Source organism: Harpia harpyja, chromosome 1 (genome assembly GCF_026419915.1).
Source record: "Harpia harpyja isolate bHarHar1 chromosome 1, bHarHar1 primary haplotype, whole genome shotgun sequence".
Lineage (NCBI taxonomy): Eukaryota > Metazoa > Chordata > Aves > Accipitriformes > Accipitridae > Harpia > Harpia harpyja.
In genome coordinates, this window is record NC_068940.1 from 30,116,146 (window position 1) to 30,137,870 (window position 21,725).

Consider the following 21,725-nt stretch of genomic DNA (forward strand, 5'->3'; position numbering starts at 1 on the left):
TTTGAAGGTCTTCAGAATAAAGGCACATTTTGTTGTCTCAAACTTTCCTGCTTCTCATTCTAACTGCTTCTGAAACCTCTTCAGATTCTTCACTAAGCAGTTCTGACTCAGCTGGGTAGAAAGAGAAATATAAGGTTCAGTGCAACAAATGCTCCCACAGTCTGACTCACTTTAAGTGCCCTTGAGAAGTTTCTGGGGATCAAATGCACCACATACTCTGATGATTAAAAAAATACAGATATCACTGAGAACTGCTTTTTCTTTGTGGAGGAGAAGGCTCAATTTCAATTTTCTGTATCTCCGCATGAATGCGAGGAGCTAGAACAGAGCAGGTCTTACAATCCACGTTCTACCCTTTCTACTGGAGCTCTCACACAGTCAGCACACTCCTCTCCAGGACAGTCAGCGCTGATCAGCACTGCCCACACCGACTCTGCAGGCAGACTTACCCCCCACAGTCGCAGCAGCCCAGCCCCACTGCTCCTGAACCACTGCAGGTTACGGCCCAGTGTTACAAACCACCCTCAGCCCCCATTCATGCCATGGCTGGTGGGCGTGAAGGCCCAGAGTGGGAACGCATCCCACTCAGCCGCTGTGCTGCAGTGGAAGCAACACCCCGGAGAGGACTGGGCAGGCCTCCCACGCTGTAAGAGTTTTTTACCTGTTGCAACTAAACCTGCCCGCCAATACAAAGGAGACTCCCCCAAATGCAGCCGTTTCGGAAGCCCTATCGCAATGCACCATCCTCAGGTGGTTTTAAGGCAAAAGCTCCTTTTCCTGGGCAGATGGGACACAGCACACAACCCAGGTGCAGGAGGCCCTGCCGGTGCTGTGCTTGCCCTCACCTGCACAGGGAGCGTCCAGGGTTTAACACGCTGCCTCGGGGATGAGGCAAGAGCCGGGGACGCAGCGCCGTGAACCCACCGGATGCCCCGCTCACGGGCCGTTACCCCCACTTCTGCCTTTGACTACGGCTGCTGCTTCTGCCCTCCCCCGCGGGCTGCCGGCCTGAGCCTGAGCCTGAGCCTGGGCCCGGGCCCGAGCCTGGGCCTAGGCCCGCCAGGCCGCGCCCGTCCCCATGGCAACAGCGCCGCTGCGCAGCAGAGGGCGCTGGTGGAACCGGAAGTCCGGGCCTGGCCACACCCCCGGCCTGATCCCGCCCCCGCCCCCCGGGCCCCGCCCCTCCGGGGGCTTCAGACCCGTCACCTCAGCCCCCCCCGCCCCGAGACTTGCGTCCCCACCGTGTCCCGGTCCCCTCAGCTCCCCCAGTCCCCTCGATCCCACCCTGTGGGCTCCCACCCCCCCGACAGCCCATGTCACCCCGTCCCCTGTCATCCTGCCCTGTGTCCGCAGGTCCCCTACCCTGTGCCCCCGCCTCCCCGTGTCCCCCTGCCCGGTGCCCCCCCACGTCCCCCACCCCATGCCCCCCATGCCCTGTAGTCCCCCACATCCCCACCCCGTGTCCCCCTGCCCTGTGCCCCCAGGTCCCCCACCCCATGTGGGGCCACGGCGTGTCACCCCACAGGGCGCAGTGGGGGGTGGGGGGGGTCCCCCGACCCCTGAGCTGCCCCCTCTGCCACCGTCCCGCTGCTGGGCAGGGACGGCGACCAGCCTTTCCCCAGTCCCAGTGAGCCCAGCAGCGGCCCAGTATGATGCACCCGGCTACTGTGGGGCCGGTGGCAGAGGGGGACAGCGAACAGGTCTAAAAAGTTCTAAAATCCAGCCCAGGACATCGCTCGGGGGGGGGGCCGGGGCGGTGGGTGACAGGCAGCGGGTGAGCCCTCACCCACCGGACCCCTGCCCGTGGCTGACGGGACCCACCGGCATTGCCCGAGCCGGCTGCCCTGCAGAGCCCCCCCGGGAGACCCACGCAGAGCTCCCCCGGGAGACCCACGCAGACCCCCCCCAGGCAGGGCAGGGATGCTGCGTCACCTGGCTGCAGGTGGGCACGCTGCGGGCAGCCCTGAGGTGTGGGGGGCCGGGGTCTCGCCCACCCTGCGGCGGGCACAGGCAGGGACAGGCATGGCGTGGGCAGGGGTGGGCATGGCGCAGGCAGGGACAGGCATGGCGCGGGCAGGAGTGGGCATGGCGCGGGCAGGGGTGGGCATGCCGCCGGGCGCTTCGCCGGGTGGCCGCACAGACCTTCCTTGATGGAACGGGACAAAGGTTTTGTTCTTCTCCCAACACTGCAGCCTTGTGCGGCCGCGGCAGGCAGCGGCGACAGGCGGCAGCCAGCGCGGCCCCCACGCTCCCACGCCACGGCGCAGAGGGGGAGTTTCTCCTCCTTTGTCTGCTCTAGGCGAGAGCAGCAGCCGGTGCGCGGCACCGCCGGAGCAGCCAGGGAAGGCCTCGGCAAAAGCCGCGCAGGACGGCGGCCGACGTCCCCTCTGCACCCCGGCACAGCCGCCACCAGCTCGGCCTCACCGTGCTGGGAACGAACCTGCCCGCCACGGGCAGCGATCCCGGGGGAGCCAAGCTCTTCATGACGGAAACCTGACCGGGAAGCGTCCGGAGCGGGGACGGCGGCTGTGCCTGGGGACGGGGAGGACGGCAGCATTGGGGACAAGGACACCCGCGCCCCGTCCCCCCCCGCGGCGCCCGCTGCCGGCCATGGGAAACGGCATGAGCCAGGTAATGGGGAGCACTGGGGCGGCTGCTCTGCAGGGCCGGCCATGCCAGGGTGGCTTGTCCCAGCGCTGGAGGTGGGAGACGCTTGCCTGGCGGCTCGCTCTGCCACGCCAAGCACCGTTTCACCTGCCGGCACCGGATCCGGCACAGGGCTCGGCCATCAGGCAGCTTGTTTACCTGCTGGTGGAGCGAAATCAGAGGAGATGCAGGCAGGGATGCTGCGCCAGCCGGCAGCCGGGGCTCGTCCCGACAGCTGCCCGGGGGGTGTGGAGGGCAGGAGTGACAGCGAGCCCCCTCCGAGGGAAGGGTGGAACCTTTCCCAATGCCTTCAAATCCCAGGCACCAGCTCCTGAGCGCACACTGGGAGCCCTGTGCAACCCCAAGCCCAGTGGTCCTGCACCCCCCGCTCAGTGGGGCCGGGTTGTGCGTGGGGCTCAGCATCATTGGGCGGAGGGGACAGGCACTATTTTATGGTTGTTTGAGCTTCTCCCTGTCACAGCTGAACAGATACATCTTCCTGCAAGAATCTCCAGGTCCTAAGCTTTAAACATCCCCCCCCCATAACTGCTCATTATCTGGGGAAGTGCCCAGAGCTGCAGACGGGGCTGTACTGCCCCGTTTTCTCCAGCAATGAGTGGGTCAGAAGGGTGCTGGGGACGGGAATGTGCCAATATTCATGGCTCTGTGTCCTGCCCTTGGGAGCTGCCCTTGCTAACTGGTGCTCTCCTACCCGCTCCTCTCGGTGCCACAGCTGCAAGTTAAAGGCGCCCTGTCGATAGAAAATTATCTAAAATCTTAGGAATCATAAAAAAAAACCTCCCGAAGCTGTTCAGCCAAGAGAAATGTTTCCAAACGTGGGCAGTGAGATGACTGTGAGCTGTGCTGGTGGAAATCACCTCCACCTGCCCAGGTCCTGGGCACCAAACGTCGCAGCAGGGAGAAGCTGGAGGGGAGCCAGCTGGACACGGGGGTGAACAGCCCAGGGAGCCTCGTTGCCCAGGCTGGGAGAGAGGGAAAATATAAAATAGCTCTGGGTAATAAGGGATGCAAGATATCCTGCTTCTGCATCTGCAGTGCTATTAACAGAGGCGATGTCAAGTAATTATCTTTTCATCACGAGAAGTGGAATTTAATAAGGAAAATAACATGAAGACACAGTGTCCAGAGCGATCTGTTCCTGGGCTGTTAGAAATGGGCTCCCTGCAGCTCAAAGCGACAGGAGCAGAGCTTGGGACTGGGAGAGGGACCACTGCATCCCCCCCAGGCTTCTCCGTGCCTGTTGCTTCCCCATCCCTCGGACAGCAGGACATCCGCAGGTCATGGGTCTAGTCCAAGGCTGTATGGAGGCGTATGCAGTTTGCTGAGCTCAGATAATAGGCTCCGACAAAGAATTTATTCATAATAAGCAAAAGGAGCAATAAAAAAGCTGTGGCCAACTCCCAGCGCCCGTGAGGGTGCAGCGCTGGGCGGCTGCGCACGTTGGGGTGCCGGGGCTTACACCCAGCTCCACGTGCTGGATGCCAAAGCAGCAGCAGCCCCAGGAGTGTGCAGGTTCAGCTGCACCAGCACCGCTCCTGCCTTGGGGCTGGTGACGGTCACGTTAATGGCAGAACTTTGGCCTTTAAGGCTGAGGTCGCTGCTTTCCATGGGGGATGCCAGCATGGCGGGTACCACAGCACAAGGCTGCTGCTCACGCTGCCACTTCTCCTTGTGTCCCGCAGATCCTCCCTGGCCTCTACCTTGGGAACTTCATTGGTAAGCGGAGCCCCGCCGCCGCAGAGATGTCCTCCAGCCGGGGAGCTGGGCTTGCTTGAGTTCGTCCCTCCCTGCCTGCAAACGCTGCCCGATGCCCTGCCAGCACCCACCACATGCTCCGCTCTGCCGCTCGGTTTGTGTTGGCAGCAGCGAGAGTGGGGGCACCAGGGGGAAACGCCAGGCAGAAACCCTCTGCCTTCGCTTTGGTTTCCTTATTTAACGGCTGCCCTGAGCTCTCGGGACACACGGCGGGGAAGGGGCTGAGGGGGGGGACACAGCCTTGCCAGGAAAGGTCCCAGCGGTGCCCAGCGAGATGTACCCCTGACATGACACCACCGGCTGGGACCGGGAAGCCCTCGCAGCCGTCCCACTTGCCCTGCATGAGGCAGCGAGCTGGGCAGGCTGGGAGGGGATGGGAGCACGTGGGGTGGCACAGGGCAAGTCAGGATTTGCTTTCAAACCCCTCCCGAGTCCTGTGGGAGTTCACCCACCGTGGTGGGCTGTGCTGTGTGCTCAAGCTGGCATGGATCCCATGCCAGGAGTGGAGGAGCTGGTGGTGCCACAGCAGCGTGAAGGAGCAGGACCAGAGCCGCTCGGGGTGATGCACCTCAGTTTTACAGCTGTAGGAAATGCAGGAGAGGGCTGCCCACCCTCAGGAGGCAATTTCTCCCAGAGGCAGTCACCCCTTCTCACACCAATTCACTATTTTAAGGGGCTTTCATTGTCAGGGGACAATTCATGACCAAGTACTGGCATCTGCCATGACAAACTGGCATTTATTAGCGCTCCTGCCTCCCTAATGGCTCTTTTGGCAGCTTGATTCTGGCTGTAAGTTCTGAGAAGGTTTAAAGCCGCTGGTGTGAATTGGTAAGAAAATGTCATTGGAGCCTGAGCGGCAGCCCTGACCAGGGCAGCCCTGTGCTCCCTGCACCCCATGGAGCACCTTGGGGTGGGCTAGGGGGGGCTGTGGCTTGCTGGGAGCAGAGGGGCAAGGGTACCCGGCTCCCAGGTTTATCACGGGGGTTCCTGCGAGTAACCACTGATGTGGGGTCTTGGCCTGCTGCCATCCGAGCATCGCTCTACCAAGCAATCCAGGGTGACAACAGAGATTTCAGGCCTGCTACGTTAAGGTCTGTCTGCCCACAGAGCTATTTTCTCCATCTGAAAGCTTTTCCAGCCACCGTAAGCCTCCATGCCAGTGTCACTAATTGCTGTCACTCTGCCTGCCCGAGGCAGGTGGGAAGGTGGCGGGTGCTGTGCGGGTTCCCACAAGGGTTCCCACCTCCCTCCCCACCGGCACACGGCACGGCTTGTCCGCAGAGCATCTCTCTCGAGACTCCCTCCTATTAAAATTCACATCATGCCATTAGCACATTGCGGTCTAGATTCCCGAGCCAAGGTTTTACACCATGTGAAAGCTTAGAAACCCAAAGCGAGGAGATGGGAAAATGTTACTCCTCCTCTCCGGCAGCTTGTGCAGCATCCACTGGTCGTGGCATGAAAGGGAGATGGCTACGAAGCTGCTCAGCCAGCAAGACAATCACGCTCCCCTCCCAGTGTAACAACCGCTGTGCTGAACCAATGACCAGGATCACAGCCAGGGATGCTGAAGCATTAGTGAGAAGCAGGTCATTACCTCCGAAAGCCAAGGATACCTGGTTTCTGTGCGTGCAGTTGCAGAGGATACACATAGAGCGCTGCAAATTGCCCTTCAGGTGTTTTCCACAGCCCCCTTGGGTGCTAAAGGGGAGCTCAGACTGAGCCAAACTCAGGGTTGATACAAATTGCTGCAGCTCCACTTCTGCAGTTCACAAGATAAAGCAGATCCCTCAGGCTGCGGTTAAGTCCCATTGCTATGTGCGTGTTTGCACCGGGGAGGTGCAGGCAGAGCGTGCTTCTCCTCCCCAAGCTGGGGACAAGTACAGGCAGGCAGGAAGCTGCCTGCTTGCAAAAGAGGGATTTTTTCCATGCAGATGTGAATGCTCACCCCAGCACAAGCAGCAAAGTCAAGTGCCTTCAGAGGGACGAGGTCTGTGGTTTGGTGTCACGGGGTTTGCGTTCCAGATTTCCAGGGTGCATTTGTGTATTTGCCCATGTCTCTGCTGCTGCACGTGGGGGGTGTGATGCAGCCGATCCTCTGGAGCATGGCTTTGCATGGTGTCTGTCTGCAGGAGCACGGCAGATGCACTTGTGGGAAGAGAAGGGTAAGAAATGAATACATGCTAATATCTAGTTTTATCCTTTAGATGCCAAAGACCTGGAGCAGCTAAGTCGGAACAAGATCACCCACATCATTTCAATCCATGAATCTCCCCAGCCCTTGCTGCAGGTAGGGTCCCGTGCCAAGCGCCACTGTCTAGATCTCTGCAGCTCCTTCCATGCTGCAGCATCTTCCTTCCCCCTCTGAGCATCCCACGGCACGTACGGCTCTCCCCGGTCAGTGGTCCCAGAGGAGCTGGGCAGCCCCTGTGGCATGGGAAACTGGCCGTCTTGTGACTATAACCTGGCCTTGAATGCTAATGGGAAACAATTTCCAGCTCTCCAGCCTCATCTTGTTTCCCACTTCCTCCCATGAGCCCCCTGTCCCCCACTGCCCTCCCCTTGCCAAGGGAGAGAGTGGCCCCATCCCCACGCAGGGGGATGCTGTGTTGGGGAAGCGAAGCCCCACAGGCAGCACTGGGGCGAGGAGCAAAGGTGCTGCCAGACTGGCTGCAAGCATGCGTGACACCCCGACCACAGCACCCGAGTTTCCCCTCTTCCTTTTGTGTCTTCCAGGACATTACCTACCTCCGCATCCCCCTGCCCGACACCCCCGAGGCCAACATGTGAGTACCCCGGGGAGGCCGGGGACGGCTCGGGGCACACGGGAGGGCTGGGGTCTGCAGGGCGAACAGGGGCGAGGGCTCACGGCACCCCAAGCCCTTGAGGTGCTGCCTCCAGCTCCTCAAGCGCAGCGACCCACAGGCTGGAGGCACGATGTCCCGGTGCTGGGGATCACCTCTGGACCCTGACAGCATCCCAGCTCAGTAACTGCTGGGGAGCAGATCCCAGCCCTGGGGCGAGGTGAGGGGCAGCCCCTCTGCAGCACCGATGGAGAGGAGAAGCGAGCATCCCCCTGAGAGGTGCCTGGAGGGGGGGGAGAGGGGAAGAGCAGGTAAGGGGTGTGGAGCCGGCCAAGGGCACTGGCACGGCTGGAAGCGTGAGCAGCCAAGCTCCTGCTGCCCCAGCACAAGGCACACGAGTCCCAGGGCAGCCGGGCAGCCCCACACGTCCCCAGCACAGCGGCACCCACTCCCGTCCCCAGCACAGCATGAGCTGGCCCATGCACCTTCCCTTGGAAAACAACAGCAGTGAGTTGCTCAGGTCTCAGCCTGTAAAGCAGCGGGCAGTTTATGTTAATGCTTCATCCTCAAACGCAGAGGGCTGCTCTGCCTGCAGCCTAAAAATCCTGTTCTGCCCCTGAGATCCTTATTCTGTCTGGTTTATTTTTCCTGCTAGCAAGAGGCACTTCAAGGAATGCATCAGTTTTATCCACCAGTGTCGCCTGCACGGAGGGAACTGCCTCGTCCACTGGTAACACTTCTTTCCCCGTGCCTGATGCCATGTCCCCCCAGCGCAGCAGAGAAGAAAAGATCCAGCCCCCAGGCCCCCGCTTTAGCTGCAGACCCCTGATCAAAGCCAGCCTGTGCCAGAGGGCTCCGTGCCCACAGATCCACCCAGGATCCACCCTTGGCTGCGGCTTGTGACTCAAACCCAGCAGGATCCAGGCAGCCCTGGAGACGGGGCAGCATTTTGCTGCAGCTGAGCGAGTGGGAAGAGTGGGGTTTGGGGCAGGCGGCCAGGCAGCGGCCGCTGCTCTCGCTTCCCCAGGGAGGAGTGGGTATTTATAGGCACTGATGGAGAGGACCTTGGAAGGGCTCAGGCCTCCCGGAGAGCAAGTTCTCGGAGAAGAGGAACCGAAATAGCTGAAGCACAGGGGTGGAGGAAGGGGCAAGCATGAGGTCAGGGTGTGCCGTCGACAGCAGCATTTCTGCCCTTTCCCTTGCCAGCCTCGCCGGCATCTCCCGCAGTACCACCGTGGTTGTCGCCTACGTCATGGCTGTCACGGAGCTGAGCTGCCAGGAGGTGCTGGAGGCTGTCCGAACTGTCCGGCCCGTCGCCAACCCCAACCCCGGCTTCAGGCAGCAGCTGGCTGAGTTCGGCAGCGGTGCAGCCCGCAAGGTGGGACCAGCCTCTGCCACCCGTCCTCTTGCTCCACAGCTGAGCCTGCTCACGGGTCTCAGAGCAAGGATGGGTCCCCAGGGGATCAGGTTGATTCCCCGCTCCCCTTGCTAGCAGGCTTGGACCTGCCGTTGGAAACAGGCACCTTAGTTTGCTTCCCCCTCCTTCCCCAGGTCCGCAGGCACCTGAAGCAGAGGTACGGGACATCACCTTTCAACGACGAGGAGGAAATAAAGGCCTTGCTGCCAGCAGGGAGAGGAGGACCGTCCAGGACGGAGGGACCTCGGCAAGGACTGGTCCCAAGAGCCAGAGACATCAGGACCACGACTCCCTTCCTGCTGCGGGTGAAGAGGACGTTCTCCTGCATCCCGGCTTGTCTGAAGTGACCCCAGCCAAGGGAGAGCAGCAAGAATCACCCAACAGCCTGGGAGAGACGAAGGAGCCGCAGCACAGCGGGCTGGGGGAGCACTTTTCAAGGGAGTTGTGCCAAGCCCAGCTCCTTCTTCTCTTCTGGGGTGTGAGCGTGCCATTCTCTGTCCCGGCTCTCAGCTCTTGGGGAGGGATTCGCGTGCACTGCCGGGCTCTGCAGCGCTCGGTGGGCTCAGCCTCTTCGTATCCAGTGTATTAGGGACGCCTGGTGAAAGGCGGAGGTCTCTGCCCCCCAGGTCACTGCAGGCTCCTGCTCGGGGCAGAGCAACAGAGGGGATCTCTCCTGCCGTGGGGCCAGCACCCAGGTGATGCCGGCAGCAGCTTTAGCGCTTGGGTACCTGCTGCACGGTCCTCGGGGTGCACAGGGTGCAGGAGAGCCGGCTCTCCCCTCGGAGCAGTTTTCCCACCAGCAGCACAAGGTCCCAGAGCCGAGGTGGCTGCGGAGCTGGAACACACGGGTGCATTAGCAGGCAATGCCACCACACCGGCTCCGAGGCAAGGGTCCAGCTCCAGCCCAGCCAAGCACAAGCCCTGAGCGAGCACTGTAGCTTTAGGAGTCCATTGCACCCCATTCCCACCCATCCCAGGGCACAATCTTTAAAAGGTGGGACCTAAGCGTTTAACCTGGCCAGACCTCACTAAACCAGAGCCTTAAGCCATTTTGCTTAAAGACTGCCTATGTCCCCCAGGTAATAAACACCTATTCTCCACAGTCTGCCTGGGGTGCAGTCTGACTCCCCTGCGATGGCCGGATCAGAAGGGGGATGCTGAGGAGGAAGGTCCTGGCGTGGGGTGGGTCTGGAGGCTGCTGCTGGCTGCTTTCTGCAGCCCAGGGAGGACTGGGGAAGAAGTGGGCTGGGGGAAGGTTACAAGAGAGGCCACAAACCTGGGTGCCACAGCAGGGCTCTCTGTGGGGTCAGGGGCTGCTCCAGGAGAGGTCGGGCAGCAGCTGGTGGGCACTCATGCGAAGCCTGTTTCACTGCAGCCTCTCCACTCACCGGGTCCGGGAGCACCGGGTTCAGGAGACGGCTGTCTCCGGCTGCTGGGAGCACTGGGAGCCTGGCACCAGCTGAGTACCACAAGCCCCAGCTCCTCCCAAGAGCTGTCCTATCCACAGCTTTCCCTGGGGCAGAGCGCCAGGTGGGGAAAATGCTGGGGATGCCCAGCTGGGTCATCAGCATCTCCCCTGCTGGGAGCCAGAGTGTGGTTCTGGGGTCCCCCTCATCCCCGCCAACCCTCTCTCACGAGGCAGGGTGTCCCCCAGTAGCCAGACAGGGACAGGTACAGGTGCCTGCAGGAAGGTTTCCAGCTCTGCATGTGATGGGGTGCCAGGCATGGGGTCCCAGAGTGAAGGAACTTCCCGGGAAGCAGGGACTGCCTCTGCCCTGGCTGCTTCCAGGAGACATCAGCATGGGACAGGGCATGCCCACCAGTAATTAATAATCGCTCATTTACCCTTGTGTGGCAGCTGTGGCTGAAGGCGAGCAGCTCTCTGGGCGTCCCAAGGGTCCCTTGGTGTGCACCATGCCGGTGCTTGGGCATGCCGGGCCCCCCGCGCCGCGGATGCTGCAAGAAGTGCACGAAGCGGCAGGGACAGGAGGGGCTGGTGGCTGAGATGGTGTTATACCCGCTGCCCCGGGCTGGTGTACCATGCCATGTTCCACATTTTGGCACCCTAAGCCTCCCTTTCCATTTACATGAGGGTAATTTAGGAGGGGGCTGCAGCAGCTGCAGCTCCTGGGAGCCTGGAGGTTCCTGTGTAAGCAGCCCCTTGGCAGGACTCGCACACTCGCTCCTGTTTCACTTCCACAGAGCTTCGGGGCTGTGGTTCCTTGCTGCTGCCAGCACCTGCCTGCCGGTCTGGGTGTTGCCTTGGGGTGACCTAGGCAGGCTGGGACCCCAACTCCCGCCTTGCCGGATAGACGCTGACCCCACGGAGTAACCAGGGGTTACTCCATCCTCCACTGCTCCTGCACCCTCCGCCATGGGGTCCTCCCTCTGCTCCCAGCTCTCCCTTGCCCCCAGGCCAGGGCTCTCCAGCACCCTTTGGCCCCCCAACACCCAGGAGAGTGGTGGCCCCGCACCCCAGGACCACGGACCCAGGACGGATATGCGCCTCATGCATGGCTGCACCCTCCTGTCAGTCCCATGCAGGGACACGCTGTGCCGAGGTGTTTACAGCCGAGGTTTCCCTGTTCACACTGTAAACCGACAGCGAGGCCAAACACTGAGCAATGGCACCTCCAGCCCAGCTCTGCAGCACAGAAAAATGTATTTATTCTGGCAGATCTGATTTGCACAACTGGAAAAACCCAGGTGAGGGCAGGGTTAGCTGCGAGTTAATGTTTGACTCCTTTTGAAGCTCATTTTAGCATGAAAAGTTTAAGGGTTAAGCAGCTTCGCCTTCCCTGCGCAGGGAGCAGCACAGCAGGGAAACTGGCTCTTGAGCGTCTTCGCTGATGCTGGGGTAATTAGATCCTGCGGGTCCTGCACGTCACCACGCGGCTGTCACAGAAGATGAAATCCCTGGCTGATAAAGGCTTATCCTGTTGGGCTAGAGCTGGCTAACGAGCTGGTGGCTACAATCATCTCCCGGCCTCGGATGTAATCTGCGCAAGCTGTTGAGAGCGGCTGTGCAATGACCCCTTGCCATCACCCCGCTTCCCAAAGCAGAAAGGGGAGGTGTGGATTCTCCATCTGTCAGTCCCGGACCCTTTTCCCAGAACACAGCCCATGGCTTGCCTGGACAAGGGGCTCAGGGATGGCCAGGGTGCTGCCCCAGCAAAGGCGCAGCCAGCTGGAAATCCCCTTCTCGCTGGGGTGGTGCGGAGAGCAGAGCGGCTTCCTGCGCTGCCCCGAGCGTGGCAGGCTGCCAGCGCGGCTATGGCAGCACCGAGCGGGATGGCCACGGGCTGCCAGGGCGAGGGCGAGCATGGCCCAATGCTGGCTGGGGCAGGGGGGTCCTACATGCCACCCGTCTCCCCCTCCTCGAACCGGGACTCCCCCAGCTCTTGGCACTCCGAGCCACAGTGCTGGCATCGCCACCTCCTCCTCCTCCTCCTCCCAGGCAGGGAGAGCCACGCTGCAGGCAGACCCTGGGTTAGCTGCAGCCCCGCACCCTGAGCGGGCGCAGGCAGGGCAGGTGGGCTTTGCTCTGCGGCGAAGGGGCCACGGACAGGCTCAGTAAGGAAAGCAAATCCCTGCCAGCGTGCCTGGCTCGTAGACACCTGCATGGCCCCGTGTGCCCTCTGTGCCACGCAGCTGAGCCCCCGTCCCCATGTCCTTTGGGAAAGCCCGGGGCTGGGCGCTGTGCCGCTGCTTATTCATTTCGAGGCTTCGCAGCCCCGAGCAGCTTGCCAGCTCTTGGGAGCTTCATGTCTCCTCCCCGAGAGAGGTGACTTTCTCTGACTCAGAGCTGGAAAGGAAACCCAGCGGGCTGCAAAAGGAGACCCAGCAGGCTGCAAAAGGAGACCTGGTGGGCTGTGGGCTGGGCAGAAGAGCTGGGTTTCCCCGCGCAGCAACATGTGACTCTGCAGCAGTGATGGAGAAGCTGACACTGCTGTCACCCCAGGGCGTACCAGTGAGACCAGAGGGCAAAGCCGACCCGGCCTGTGCCCTGCTGCTGGGATGGGTAGGGGGTTCACATCGCCAGCCCTGCTCCAGCACAGCCCTGTGCAAGGGCAGCCAGGAGGTGTTTGGTACCAGCCAGCTCCATCCCTGCCCCACGTGAGGTGAAATCCCTCTTCTTCCTGAAAGGACAGCTGAGCTGGGCTCCTCACTGGACGGAGAGAGGGACAGACCCTCCTGGTAGCCGCGGCATTGAGGAAGGATGCTCAGGAGCCAGCCAGGAGCGAAGGGGCTGTCTGGGACCCTGTGCTGGGCCCAGCCCTCTCCCGGTGCTGACGTCCGTCTCACCCACGTGTGCACCAACACGCACACCCACCTCCCCGCAGAGCAGTGCAGGCGCGGGAAGCAGTTTCCCGAGGCGTGGGAAGGCTGGTGCCCAGAAGAGCCGTGACCACGGGCACTGCGTCTCCTCTGCACGGACGGCTTCTGCCAGGAACCCCGGGGCCAGCAGGGAGCTGGCGCGGGCGCGGGATGAGTCAGGCTCCTTCACCGGTCCCTGGCAGCCCTTGGCACAGCTCATCTTGGCCCTTCCCACCTGGTTCCCATTCGACTCAGCACCCGGAGCCCCGCAAGGCAGATGTGAGTGTTAGAGCAGAGGAGAGATTCGAGAGATGCGGCAACGTCACTGCTCACACCAACCTGGAAACCCCGTGCCTGTTCCCGCAGCTCCCTACACCCGTGGGCTGAGATGCTGGTCCCAGGAGGGCACACAGGCCCTGGGCAGGGAGGTGTCCTGGTCCCCAAAGCAGAAGGACAGGAGAGGAAGGTCCCTTGTCCCCTGCAGGGAGTGTGTGGGAGCCCTGAAAGTCTGAGGGGAGGCACCTGGGAGGGGTGCAGCAGAGTCCCCTGTGCTTTCTAGTGCCCTGTCCCCTCTCCTGTAGGCTGCCCTGTCCCGTCTCCTGTGGGTGCGAGGTGGGTGTCCCCTCTCCCGTGGGTGGCCCCATCCCCTCTCTTGTGGATGTGAGGTGGGTGTCCCCTCTACTGTGGGTGGCCCCGTCTCCTCTCCTGTGGATGTGAGGTGGGTGTCCCCTCACCCGTGGGTGGCCCCGTCCCTTCTCCCGCCGGGTGCCCTGTCCCCTCTCCTGTAGGCTGCCCTGTCCCCTCTCCCACGGGTGGCCCCGTCCCCTCTCCTGTGGATGTGAGGTGGGTGTCCCCTCTCCCACGGGTGGCCCCGTCCCCTCTCCCGTGGGTTGCCCCGTGTGTCGCGCCCGCCCCTGCCTGGCGGCACAGCCAGAGCCGGCGGTGTTGGGCGGGAAAAGGAAAGTGAAAGCCGGAGCCGTGCTTTCGCTTTCACCGCCCCGGCACGTTCCCTCGGGGCGGCCGGGCCGGGCGAGGGGCCGCGATGGCGGAGCCGGGGGCACCCATGCGGCTGAAGGAGTGGCTCATCGCCCAGATCGACAGCGGCCGGTACCCGGGGCTGCGCTGGGAGAACCGGCACCGGACGCTCTTCCGCATCCCCTGGAAACACGCGGCCAAGCAGGACTACCGGCAGCAGCAGGACGCCGCGCTCTTCAAGGTACCCCGGGCTCCCCGGGACCCCCACCCGGCTCCGTGACCACCCCCGGGCCTCCCTATTGCCCGGGTCCGTGCATACCCCTAGGACCCCCCACTTGGCTCCGTGCGCACCCCTGGGACCCCCCTGCCCGGCTCCGTGCCCACCCCCAGGGCTCCCTGTTGCCTGGCTCCGTGCATACCCCTAGGACCCCCACCACCCAGCTCTCTGCAGCCCCCCAGGACACACAGCCCTGGCTCCCCACCCAGCCCCGGTGGACTCGTACCCCAGTGGGCTCCCTTGGATAGCAGAGCGGGGAGCCAGGACACAGGCAGCCCCCGCAGCGCAGGGCATCCTCTGCCCGACAGGCTTGGGCCGTCTACAAGGGGAAGTACCACGAGGGGACGGACAAGGCCGACCCCTCCACCTGGAAGACGCGTCTCCGCTGCGCCCTCAACAAGAGCACCGACTTCCAGGAGGTGCCCGAGCGAAGCCAGCTGGACATCTCCGAGCCCTACAAGGTGTACCAGATCGTGTCCGACGGCACCCGGGATGCAGGTACATCCCTGCCATCCCTCCTCCTGCGCCAGACTTGGAGCTGATGCATGCACCGTGCCTGTATGAGCCCCATGTCCTGCAGACATCACCCCTCCTCCCCACTCCTCTTCCTCTCTGGGTGTCCTGGGCAGCCAGGCACCTTCCCAGGGGCTGTTCCTGCTGTTTGCCATGGGGGTCATCTGGTTTTCCTTGCTCTCTGCAGAGAAGGTTGGTGACACGCGGTCCCCAGCCGGCGAGGATCAGCAGGTGAGCCAGCCCCCCCGCCCCGTGCCATCCACCGCAGGAGCTGCCTGCGGGCTGGAGAAGGTGGGACCCCCAAATCCCCCCTCATCTGCTGGCTGTTCCCCTGCCTGCACGCTGCCTGCATCCATCCCGCTGGGCAGCTGGCTCCCTTGAGCATCACTACAGGTCCCCTGTGCCATGCAGCTGCCAGACTCAGGCCGGGGATCCGCCAGCACGCAGGGTCTGTGGCGGAGGCAGGACCCAGCTCAGGACTCCCCGCTCCCGCCTCAGTCCTCACCGCAGCCGCTCTCCTCCCCAGGGCACCGCTGTGGTGAGTCCGGAGCAAGAAAACCAGAAGGGCATGATGGAGACGTGCCACGTGTCTCCGCTGCCCCTGCTCTCTGCCCACCCAGCCGAGCGAGGTGAGGAGGGTCCCTGGCAGCGGGATGGGGCTGGGGGCAGGGAGCACACACTGCCTAGCAGGAGCAACCCCGCTCTCCACAGCCCCGCGCACCCTCCCTTGTGCAGGCAATGCCCACGGGGATGGAGACCGGGGCTGGGGACTCCCTCCCTGCCCCAGCGAAGCCACTTGATCATGCGCTTAGGAGCTTTAATGAGGTCCAGTAACGAGCAGCAGTGGTGGGAAGGACCCTGCCGCCCACCTGGCCCAGGGGCTGGGGCCAGGACAGCACCCGGGAGCCCTCAGGGACAGCTGCCCATGTCCCTTTACCACCTCATCTCTTGCCCTGGCCCAGGTTACCACGTGAGGGGAGTCTTCTACGGCTGGAACCCGACCCACAGCCACCTCCTCCCTGGACCCCCGTCCTACCTCCCCGTGGAGGACGTCAACCACTCAGGTAGGGGCCGGGCAGTGCCCTGGGTTGGCCCCCCCCGGACCGGGCTGCCCGTGATCTGACCATCCCCTCTCCCCAGACTGCTGGCTCCACATCCGCCTCTACTACTGCGACGTGCTGGTGAAGGAAGTCACCACCCGCACGGCTGAGGGCTGCCGCATCACCTCCCGCGCCGTGCCAGCCGACAGTGAGCGCCTTTACGGCCCCTCCTGCATGGAGCAGATCGAGTTCCCCCCGCCGCGGGCGCTCGGTGGCAGTGGCCGGGTGGCCGGCATGACCGACGTGCTGGAACGGCTCCTGCCCCACCTGGAGCGCGGTGTGCTGCTGTGGGTAGCGCCCGAGGGGGTCTTCATGAAGCGCCAGTGCCAGGGCAGGGTGTACTGGAACGGGCCACTGGCCCCGCACAGGGACTGGCCCAACAAGCTGGAGAGGGAGAAGACCTACAAGCTGCTGGACACGCAGCAGTTCCTGCAGCGTAAGTGGCCGCCCACCGTCCCGGGCGCACGGGCTCTGCTGGACCCTGCCCCGGGAGACCCCGATCCCCTCGGGAACGGGGGCAGCTCCTGCCCTGGCACGGCTGCTGTGGGCTGTGGGGCTGCGGGGACCTCGTGTCCCCTGATAGAGCCGGTGTCTTGCAGAGCTGCGGGGGTACCTGAGCCACGGGCAGCCCACGCCACAGTACCAGATCCACCTGTGCTTCGGGGAGGAGTACCCCACCAGCACCGGGCACCACTTCCAGAAGCTCATCATGGCCCACGTGAGTATGCACCGGGGCTGGCGCTCGCGGTGGCATCGAGCTGGGTGGCAGGGCCACCACGGTCGGGGGGCACACGGACCCGTGCCCGTTCTCCGTCGGCTCTATGCCTTCGCAGGTGGAGCCGGTGTTCGCGCGGGAACTCTTCCATCATGCCCAACGCATGGGGCCGATGCTGCTCCACGACTCCCCCCAGCCCTGCACCCCTGGTGCTTCCAGCCACATTATCCGCATCCTCAAACAGCTCTGCCAGCCCTGAGCCCAGACAGGCAGGAGGAGAGACCAGTTGCAAGGAAGCCTCGGAGCGGGATGCTCTGCCGCCCCTCAGCCCCGCTCCGGCCCCGTTCCCCGAGCCAGTGTGCACAGGGCAGTCGGTGCTGCGGGGCCGGACACGGGCGGGCACTGGCCGGGGCGGGCGGACGGCTGCCATCCCTGCGCAGATCACTGGATTTATTCCCCGGGAGCCACCCAGGTGGGATTTGCTGTGTACTTGTTTGGTAAGCAGGGGCAGAGCCAGCCCTGTCCTCGTGCCTTGCACTGCCGGGACTCGCCGTTCGTGACCCTTAGAAATAAAGGTTGTGTTTCGGTACCACTGGCTCCGGTGTGAGGGGCTGGTGCCGGACCGAGGGGGGCACGGGCAGCTGGGGGGAGCCAAGCCCAGGCAGAGCCTCACGCTGCGGGCAAAGCCAGCTCAGCCCCAGCCACAGGGGACAGCATGAGCTGACCCCCTTGCCTATGTGCCGGCTCAAGACCTGTCCTGTGCCGGGTCCTGGCCCCTTGGCAGGGGCTGCGGGCAGCGGTGAGGTGCCCGTTAGCTGCTCTGCCGACCCGGCAACGCAGGAGCCTGTCCTGAAGGCACTCGCTGCCTGTGCCTCAGTTTCCCCTGGTGAGTGGAATGAGCAGGATCCTGGGAGTTGGGGGGCTGTGCTGCACCCTGGAGTCAACGTCCCGGCTGGGCACGGTGCGGGGACCTGGCACGGAGCAGAGATCTGGGACGGTGCACAGGATCTGGCACAACCCCAGCCTGGGGGCAGGGGTCGAGACGCTGGGGTGGGCAGGGGGTGGGTGATGAACCGAGGGCTGTCAGCAGCCCCAGACCCGCCGGCAGCACCCCGCTCAGCCCCCCGCCATCCCTGGCTGAGGCCCAGCTGCGCACTGTGGGCAGGGCAGGATGAGACCCAGGTCGTGGGAACCTGCCGTGGGAAGAGGGGCTGGGGGAGCCGGGGGCCATGCCCGGGGCTCGGCCGAGGCCAGCACTGCCCGCCTCTGCCCCAGGGAGGCCGCGGCCGTGCCAGCGCCAGGGCCGGCGGCTGCTGGCCGCAGGCCTTGGCGGCGTGTCCGTCCGTCCGTCCGCAGGGACCGGCGCTGGACGGCAGAGCCCCGCTCCGCCCTGGGCGGCCCCGCAGAGGAGGGGCCCGCCGCCCCCTCGCCGGCCGGGCGCGGGAGGTTGGGCCGCTGGCGGGTTTTAACGGGGCCGTGCCGGGGCCATGCAGCAGAGTGGGAGCGGCGGCGGCACGGGAGGGCTGCGGCTGGCCGGGAGGATGCAGCCGGACCTCCCCGTCGGCGACGCGGCGCTACGCAGCCCACCGGCCCCCGAGCCGGCCGGCGGCTCCTTCCCCAGCCCCGAGGCCACCAAACCACCCTACAGCTACATCGCCCTCATCACCATGGCCATCCAGAGCGCGCCCGAGAAGCGCATCACGCTCAGCGGCATCTACCGCTACATCATGGGCCGCTTCACCTTCTACCGCGAGAACAAGCAGGGCTGGCAGAACAGCATCCGCCACAACCTCTCCCTTAACGAGTGCTTCGTCAAGGTGCCCCGCGACGACAAGAAGCCCGGCAAGGGCAACTACTGGACGCTCGACCCCGACTGCTACAACATGTTTGAGAACGGCAGCTTCTTGCGCCGTCGCCGTCGCTTCACCAGGAAGAGGGGCCTCCGGGACACGCCGGGCACCGAGGGGGACGAGGGGCGCAGGAAGCCCCCCAGGCACCGGGCGCAGGGGCAGCCAGCCGCCCCGCTGCCCGAGGAAGGGAAGGCGGAGGGGGGCTACGCTTCGCCGGCGGCCACGGGGCGCCTGCCAAGCCCCACCGCACTGCCCGAAGGTGCCGGGGTGCCGGGGTGCCCCGAGCCCTGCGCCCGGCGGCAACTGCCCAAGGCCAGGCAGCCGTGCCTGTACCTGCCGGATGCGCCGCAGCCCAAGGGGCCGTTCTTCGCCCCACCGGAGAGCCGCCCGCCCAAGGAGACTGTCTTCGGGGGGCTCCCGGCGGCGCTGCAACTGCCCCGGCCAGGTCAGTACCCGCTGCCCGGCGAGCGCCCGGCACCGCACCCTGCCCTGCTGCCCACCCTGCTGCCCGCCCAGCCCAGGGACCCCCCGCAGGACTCACCGGCCCCCCCAGGCAGCCCCCCGGGGCAGCTGGAAGGTGAGGAGCCGGCCGCCCCCGGGCTGGGGCCAGGCCAGCCCTTTGGGCAGGTGCCCCCCGCGTTCCCCGGTACCCTCCTGGGCACGGGCAAGCCCCCCCCGTCCTGCTTCCTGGAAGGGGAGGGCTACGCACAGCCCCCCTTGCCCGTTTTTGGCTCCTTCAGCCGGTCAGGGCCCGAGGCGCTGGGCGGCAGCTACCAGTGCCGGGTACAGGCGCTGAGCTTCTGCGTGAAGGAGCGGCCGTGCGGCACGGCGCTGGAGCATCTCCTGGCCGCGGCCCCCCCGGCCCCTGCCACCCCTCGTCAGCCACCCTTCGGGGCCGCGGGGCCGCGGGCGGGCGAGCAGAAGGAGCCGTGGGGGTCGGGGGGCGCGATCCCGCTGCAGGGGGGCAACGGCTACCCCCTGGGGCTGCCCCCTTGCCTCTACCGGACACCCGGCATGTTCTTCTTCGAGTGAGGGACTGGTCCACCCCGGGACGCCCCCGGCCGCGGCACCGAATAAAGCACGTTCCCCAACGCTGCCTCTGTGGTCTCTGCACCCCGCTCGGGGTGGGCAGTGGGCAGGGGCGAGCTGGGGACCCTCTGCCCCAGCCCCGGTGCTGGCTGGGGGACATGCATCCCCGAGGCCAACCGGCGCAGCCCCCATCCCCGCCGGCCCCTCCATCGGCGATCACCGGCTGAATGGTGAGGTTACGGGGGGACGGGACATGGCCAGGGTCAGGGCACCTGCATCCAGGACCTGCATCCCTGGGAGATGCCGGGGACAAGGTCCTGCATCCCTGGGAGATGCTGGGGACAAGATCCTGCTGCAATGCGGGGCCAGGAGCCCCCAAAGCCCCATCCCGGGGTAGCAGGAGGGAATCTTGTCCATGAAGGGCAAGGGGGACGTGCTGCGGCAGGAGCGAGCTCCCACGGAGCCCTGCTGCTGCCTCCCTGTGCCTGGGACCGCTCAAAATGCCTGGCTTCGCCCCGGGTGCCACACATGGCACAACCAGCACCAGCCTCAACGCATGGCCCCGCTCACGCACACGCATGGCCCCAGAGAGACATCGGGGGGGAGGTGGCAGAGCGTGTGGGTGCTCTGCTTTGGGGGGGATGGGGCTCCCTCCCCTCTCTGTCCCTGCTCGGGGCTGTGCCGGTGCCTGGCCAGGGTCCCACCAGGGCTCTGCAGACACCCCGAGGCCAGGGCACCCCCCGGAGCTGGGCTGTGCCAGGGAGTGTGGCTGTGATGGGAATGGTCTAGGAAAGCAGATTCTTCCGACCTGAATCATGCCGGGCGGCTGCCGGTGAGGAGGCACCGGCTGAGTCACCGCTGCTGGCACTGGGCTGGGCACGGGGGACTTGCCCCGGCTGGCTGGGCTGGGGGACACCGGAGCAGGTGGGGGTCCCCACACAGCCCCGGGCTGGAGCCTGGCCGCCAGCCCCTTCCCAGGCACGCTGGGACACCCGGGCCAGCAAGTCTGCAGCGCTGGAGTGGGGCCAGAGCGATGCTGGCAAAGTGGGGGGCTGTGCCCGTGCCCATGTCCTCGACCTGCCCACCCCAGGCTGGGACAGGGGGGACCCCAGGAGCAGTAATGCCCGGACCCCACAGCACAGCCAGCCCCAGGGTGGGCACAGTGGGAGGATGCCAGGCTGGCGGGGGCTCTCCGCACCGCTGTGGGGAGCAGGTTTGTGGCAGAGCCCCCAGCCCCCAAGGCCAGCAGGACCCCAGCTCAGCCAGTCCCGGGGTCTCTGCAGGGGCCGTGCTGGCACCGAGAGGCAGAGCTGGCGTCACTCAGGGACAGAGAGCAACGTGGCCACGTCAGCCCCATTATCAGCCCCCAGATGGCTGCTGCTGGGCCATGGCTGTGTCCCAGTCCGGGGCAGGGCAGCAGGGGAACTGCCCTTCATCATCAGGGATGGCCACTCAGCCCTGGGCCTCTCTTTTCTCCCTGGGTTTTTTTTTTTTTTTTCCCCTCCCCAGTGGAAAACAATATTTGAGCGTCTACATCATGCTGGCGTCTCCGGAGCGGCCGGCGGCGAGCGCGGCTGACCTCAGCCCCCTCCTTCGCACGGTCCCCGGGGGCGCAGGAGGAAGCGAGCGCCGCAGCCGTGCCCAGGGGCCGTCTGGTTCCCACGCAGCGTGGCTGGGCCCATCGCCCACCCCGGCTCTCGCCGCCCGCCGCCTGGGAATGCGCGTCCCCGGCCCCATGCGGTGTCCCGGGCTGGCATCCCCGTGCTGGGAGCGGCGTGGCATCGCATGGTGCGTGCCATTGCCCCCCACCCAAGCTGCAGCCCCGGGGATGGGGACCCCCGTCCCGCAGAGCCCGGCTGCCTGCACCTCCCTGGGGCATGCAGACCACGGCCATCCGCTCTCCCAGTGTTCTCCCCTTTTCCGCGCCCACCCCAGCTCCCGGCCGTGGGCCCGCTGCTTTCCCTGCCCTGCCTCCTCCCCGGCTCGCTCCCAGCTCTCGGTGGGTGGCCTGGCCCCCAGCCCGCTCACCCGCTCCCAGTATGGGCCGTGCCATGGCCGGGAAACTGGGCTGCACCCGGTCACGGGGCAAACCTGCTGCCGCTGCCGGCAGTGCTGCCGGGTGCCGGTGCAGGAGGTCTGCCCGCTCCCCTTCCTGCCCTTGCTTGTGCAGGCAGGGTGGGTGCCACAGGGATGGGGTGCGGGTAAGGATGGGGAAAGGGTGCTGCTCTGCGTAAGTGCTCCAGGGACGGATGCTGTAGACACACATGCACGCAGCCCAGACCGCGCCGTGCGTCCATGGGGCTGAC

At 64.9% G+C, this 21,725-nt stretch overlaps 2 protein-coding genes across 2 annotated transcripts; both read left to right on the top strand.

Annotated features, from left to right (window-relative positions):
- The first annotated feature begins 2,081 nt into the window (after positions 1-2,081).
- DUSP15 (dual specificity phosphatase 15) lies at positions 2,082-17,129 on the top strand. The gene is made up of 20 exons (XM_052810318.1): positions 2,082-2,631; positions 4,350-4,383; positions 6,630-6,712; positions 7,159-7,208; positions 7,882-7,956; positions 8,433-8,604; positions 8,778-8,989; positions 11,059-11,219; positions 12,042-12,216; positions 12,367-12,664; positions 12,987-13,135; positions 13,542-13,620; positions 13,931-14,176; positions 14,521-14,710; positions 14,913-14,956; positions 15,252-15,354; positions 15,688-15,789; positions 15,866-16,261; positions 16,425-16,543; positions 16,659-17,129. The coding sequence occupies exons 1-20, from the start codon at positions 2,611-2,613 to the stop codon at positions 16,797-16,799; spliced, it is 2,850 nt and encodes a 949-aa protein (XP_052666278.1). The 5' UTR covers positions 2,082-2,610; the 3' UTR covers positions 16,800-17,129.
- Positions 17,130-17,995: 866 nt separating this feature from the next.
- On the top strand, positions 17,996-19,481 carry FOXS1 (forkhead box S1). The gene has a single exon (XM_052783627.1). The coding sequence runs from the start codon at positions 18,028-18,030 to the stop codon at positions 19,420-19,422; it is 1,395 nt and encodes a 464-aa protein (XP_052639587.1). The 5' UTR covers positions 17,996-18,027; the 3' UTR covers positions 19,423-19,481.
- The last annotated feature ends 2,244 nt before the right edge of the window (positions 19,482-21,725 follow it).